Raw genomic sequence first — 4,960 nt, forward strand, 5'->3', positions numbered from 1 at the left:
CTCGGCACGCTTAAAGCGAGCTCCGCGCTGTAGTGTGAATGCGCCATAAGTGTGTCTGCTCCTGGAGGCTACAGACTGAGCCTACTGAGCCTTAGCCTTTCAGTCACGTGCACCTCTGACTGTTAGACAAAAGGACTAGACTCTTGGTCTCCTACCCCCTCCCCATCAAAGGCTGCCTTTTGAACGCAGATCATTACAGACAATTAGTACTAGACCTCAGGGTTTCCGTTAGCCGGTAATTACCGGTTTTTAGTTGGTAAAATTGAATAAAAACGGTAAATTTAAAACCTGCTGGTCAAAATGTCCGATGCTCCGATCGATTGGCCGCCGATCATTATCGGCCGATATTCACTCTTAATAGTTTGATCGGTGCTCTCTATAAAGGCCGATCAGGAGAGCTGGATCTGATCGATATGGACATAAACGCGAGTGAAGTGTAACAGGACGCAAGAGAGAGATCAGATCAGCTGCTGCTGAGACACGCAGCTCTGCATGATCACCTGAAGCCCCGCCCACTGTTTAGCGTGCTGCATGAGAAACTGACGGGCTGTCAGGAGAGAGAGGGAGGGAGAGAGGAAAAGAGAGGGTCCGTTTCTCCCGTGTTATTATTCAAAGTTAATGTAAACTTTTGAATAATGTACTTTATCTACTACAAGTAGCTTCTTTGAATGTAATAATTATGTTGTTTGTTGTTTGAATGAATCTGAACTTTTCGATCTGTTACGATTTTATAAACTGAAGCAATATAAAAATGACTCCCATTAACTGAGTTTTAAACATCAGCATATCCGGTCCTAGTCCAGTAATTACCTGCCAACGGAAACTCTGCTACACAATTCTTATTATTATTATTGAACATGACCGGTAAGTTTCAAATTTGTCTGGTAAAATTAATTATTTCCGGACGTTTGACCGGCAACAATAAATCCTAGCGGAAACCCTGTAACAAAGATGATGTCAAAATGGCATGGATAGTGGTGTTTTTCTTGTATTTGTTAATTGATGCTAGTAACCTATCTTGTTTCCAAAGGCCCTGTTTTAAAATTGGGTAAGGCTTTGACCTCTCTAACCCTGGTTTAAGGTTCCAAACAACTTCCATCAGGGGAAATACTTGACTTTCTTGGAAGTGTTTATCCTGAATCCCGCCAAATCTGAGTTGCCTGTTGACATGTATTTGTCTCTCAGATTTCATGCAGAACGTGCCATAGACATCATAACTCACATTCTTCCCGAGGACCATCTGCTGCTGGCCTCCTCCAAAAGAGTCAAAGGTAAAGCAAGTTACGCAGACATGCTGGTCCTCTGCCCACTGTGCTGAGGGTTAGAGAGGCGAATGGCAGGGGAGGATCATGAGATGCTTTTTTGTCTAATTTAAAAAAATGTTTAACTATACAAATTACATTTTTTATTTAAACAACTCTTCAAAGAATCAAATAAAACTACATCTAAAAGTAGTGATTTGCTACAAAATATAACTTTTTATCAGTTGAATGGTCAACAATAAATAAGCTCTGAGGGGGCCATGAGTCAGCCATTGAATTAGTTTGAATGCGGACTATGCATGCAGTCCAGTGAGTGTCATCACCACGGAGATATTGCTTGATAGTTTATTCTGAATTATTTTAGTTCACTTATTCCACAGTTCACTTTAACATAATCAAATAAAGTTCTCTCATTGATAAACATTTTTCCCTCGGCTGGGCCAGATGATTTGGCGTGCGTATTGAGTAAATACCATGAATGTCACAATACCAGACATTTTGATGTCAAAACAAATGAGGTGAAATTCCACGATTCCGAAACACAGTAAAAGGAATTGTTATTCAACATAAACTCCTTTTATTATATTTTAATATTGCTTTTTGGAAGAAAGTTAAGGTCACAAGTTCCTTTCCAATATTTATTCGATATTGCTCTGACTGTCAACTTAAGAGACAAAAAGATAACATTTGAACACATTAGGATAATTATATACTCAACCTTAGCCCATTTAACACGTTTTAAGTCAGTAGCCCCTCTGACAGCTATGGTTAACTTCAAAAGGTTCTTATTTATTATTATTATATTATTTGAATGCGCCGCCTCAAGTCCCCCCAACATGCAATACTTACTTTGGAAAACTACTTTATTACTTTTGTTTGAAAAACATATAGCAATGTTTAAAAACGTTGTACTGGTTCTCGTGACCTCCTTAATTGCCGCTTAAAAGCGAATGAGAACAGTAAAGGGATGATGCATCTGAAATGTAAAAATGAACTTTGCGCACCAAACCCTAACACGACGCTGTGGCTCCGCTGTTAAACCCTGGGCAGAAGTCTGATCTCTGCTTCCTCATCTTGTTTTTCCCTCAGCTCTGATTCTGGAGGAAATCGCCATTGACTGCCACAATAAGGAGACAGAGGAGCGCCTCCTTCAAGAGGCTCATGACCTTCACCTGTCCTCCCTGCAGCTGGCCAAGAAGGCCTTTGGAGAGTTCAACGTCCAGACCGCCAAACACTACGGCAACCTGGGACGACTCTACCAGTCCATGAGGAAGTTCAAGGTAGGAGGAACGTGCGCATAGAACAATGAATTATTAAGGTAACATGAAACTAACTGAAAATAGCTCAACTGTTCTTGCCTTTCTTGGTATATAATGCAAAAATAATGCTAATCTAATGTATAATCCAAGAGCTCACACTGCCACTACACACCATACAGCTGAAACAGTCACTTGGCCTACTATGTGCAATATCTTCTAAACTCTATATATTGTTTGTGTAAAGAATACATCTTAAACTTAATCTGAAGTTAATTTGAGGCTTAAGCAACTGAATTCAACGTAACTAGCCTCAAATGTCAAGATCAATTCACAAATATATATAAGTTATAACTTCTAATTTCTGATTTTTCAACGGGCGTTATCAAGCTCACAGATTAGTCTTTTCGCTAGGAAGCAAAGTGACAGTCTTCTGTATAAAATTACCCATTCGTGTTTTCATGTTGAGCTACAAATGAAGGATAGTTAGAAAAGAGTGAATTATGTGCTATAACCAACTTTGGAATACATAATGGACACATTTGGATGACGAAATATCGGTTTTAGACAAATCGTGGAAATCCTTGTTGCACATTACAAGTACTGAGAATGTCATCCCCCATAATTTACATTAGGCGCATTCACACCGCAGTACTTTTCCCACAAAGGTTCATCAGAACTTAGTTCATGAGAACTCTTTAGTTCTCATTAACTAAGTACAGATCGCGTTCACACCAGAATAAGTTCCTGAGGGAGGATTAGGCAAATGAAGCCGCTGACATCACTTCTTCTTCTTCTGCTTTGGGTTTACTGGCAGGCCGCAAACAACTTCACGGCGTAAACTGCCACCCGAAGTCCCCGGCCAGAAGTCCCCGGAGTTGGGAACTGGCTTCAGTAGAAGCTGCTGGGACTCCCAGCAGCTTCTACTGAAGCCTTCCGAGTAAATCGCCAGAACACAGACACCTCCTCATCTCTACCGCTCCCATGTTTTCTTTTGTGTTGCCATAAGTTAGTCTCTCTGCGTTTGTGCGCTGGGCTAATGCTAATGCTAATAATGCTAATGCGAGGATAATAAAATGGCGGCTTCACAAAACTTTTTGGGAGTTTTACGGGGTGTGGTTTGCATTCCGCCCAGCCAATCANGGGCTAATGCTAATGCTAATAATGCTAATGCGAGGATAATAAAATGGCGGCTTCACAAAACTTTTTGGGAGTTTTACGGGGTGTGGTTTGCAATCCACCCATCTAATCAGACATAGGAACCTTTTTCTCCCACGAAAGTACCTGCTCTCTAGCAGGGACTGAAAACGGGGTAAAAAAGGTTCTGATGCGGTGTGAACGCGGCTATTGAAAATGACCTTTGAAATGCCACAATTAAAAGGAAGTATGATTTGAAGGAATCAAAACCTGCTTGAATTTCAATATGGGTTTTGTTTTAAGATATGACTGGGAAAACTCAAAGCAGGTGTATGTTCATTCATGAATCAGGAGGCGGAGGAGATGCACATCAAAGCCATCCAGATCAAGGAGCAGCTTCTGGGCCATGAGGACTACGAAGTGGCTCTGTCTGTGGGTCACCTGGCCTCCCTCTACAACTACGACATGAACCAGTACGACGACGCAGAGCGGCTCTACCTGCGCTCCATCGCTATCGGTCAGACAGGGAGGGGGTGCATGCTTTTTGGGGTTTTCCTTTCTTTTTGGGGTGTGTTATATAGGTTATGCATGTACATGGTCTGTAAAGGCTTAAGTTCCCCCCTGCCGCCTGAAAACGCCTCCATCCGACTCCTGAGTTTACTTCTGTAACATAGTGACATCACTATGTAACACTCACACATCTATTAGCGAGCGCTTCAACACATTGTTAGTGATAGGCTAAGGGGCGGGACAGCTCTAAGCAGTTGACCAGTCACAACAGATCAGGCCAGCTAACCAATCAGCAGACTGGGCTCTGGTTTCAGACAGAGGGTGAAAAGAGGTGCTGCAGCACAGGCAGTGTGAGAAAAATAAAGGGCTTTTTGAACATTAAAGCATGGAGACACTTCACAGTAGAGGCACTAAATACAAATATTAACCTGAACAATAGCATAATAGGGCCCCTTTAAGGTTATTCTCGGCGAGGACTAAGTTTGTTATAAACTAGTTTTTATTTGCGGTAGAAGTGTGGTACTAATAATTGATGGATTGTTAATAATTATTTATGATTATTTTCACTTCACAGGTAGAGGCACAAAATACAAATATGAACCTGAATATTTGCATAATATATCCTCTTTAAATACTAGTCGAACCAATGATGAACATTTTGTACGTCTTCGTTTTGGATGATTTTTGAATTATTTAACAGCTTTTATTTTGTTCTAAGTGCCAAAATACTTCTCACTCTTTCATGATGTGCTTTATCCCTGCGGCCCTTGTATGGAAGCTTCTGCCTCTGAATGC

General features: G+C 41.2%; 1 protein-coding gene across 1 annotated transcript; it reads left to right on the top strand.

The window, feature by feature from the left end:
• Window positions 1-990: 990 nt before the first annotated feature.
• LOC104957429 (amyloid protein-binding protein 2-like) lies at window positions 991-4,381 on the top strand. Its single transcript, XM_010785058.1, has 3 exons — window positions 991-1,271; window positions 2,352-2,542; window positions 4,007-4,381. The coding sequence occupies exons 1-3, from the start codon at window positions 1,169-1,171 to the stop codon at window positions 4,322-4,324; spliced, it is 612 nt and encodes a 203-aa protein (XP_010783360.1). The 5' UTR covers window positions 991-1,168; the 3' UTR covers window positions 4,325-4,381.
• The last annotated feature ends 579 nt before the right edge of the window (window positions 4,382-4,960 follow it).

The sequence above is a fragment of the Notothenia coriiceps genome, unplaced genomic scaffold, assembly GCF_000735185.1.
Source record: "Notothenia coriiceps isolate Sejong01 unplaced genomic scaffold, NC01 NC01_scaffold00027031, whole genome shotgun sequence".
Lineage (NCBI taxonomy): Eukaryota > Metazoa > Chordata > Actinopteri > Perciformes > Nototheniidae > Notothenia > Notothenia coriiceps.

Coding starts and splice junctions, on each gene's coding strand:
- LOC104957429 (XM_010785058.1), top strand. CDS start 1,169: ATGTATTTGTCTCTCAGATTTCATGCAGAACGTGCCATAGACATCATA. Junction 1,272..2,351: donor CTCCTCCAAAAGAGTCAAAG/GTAAAGCAAGTT, acceptor TTTTTCCCTCAG/CTCTGATTCTGGAGGAAATC. Junction 2,543..4,006: donor AGTCCATGAGGAAGTTCAAG/GTAGGAGGAACG, acceptor TTCATGAATCAG/GAGGCGGAGGAGATGCACAT.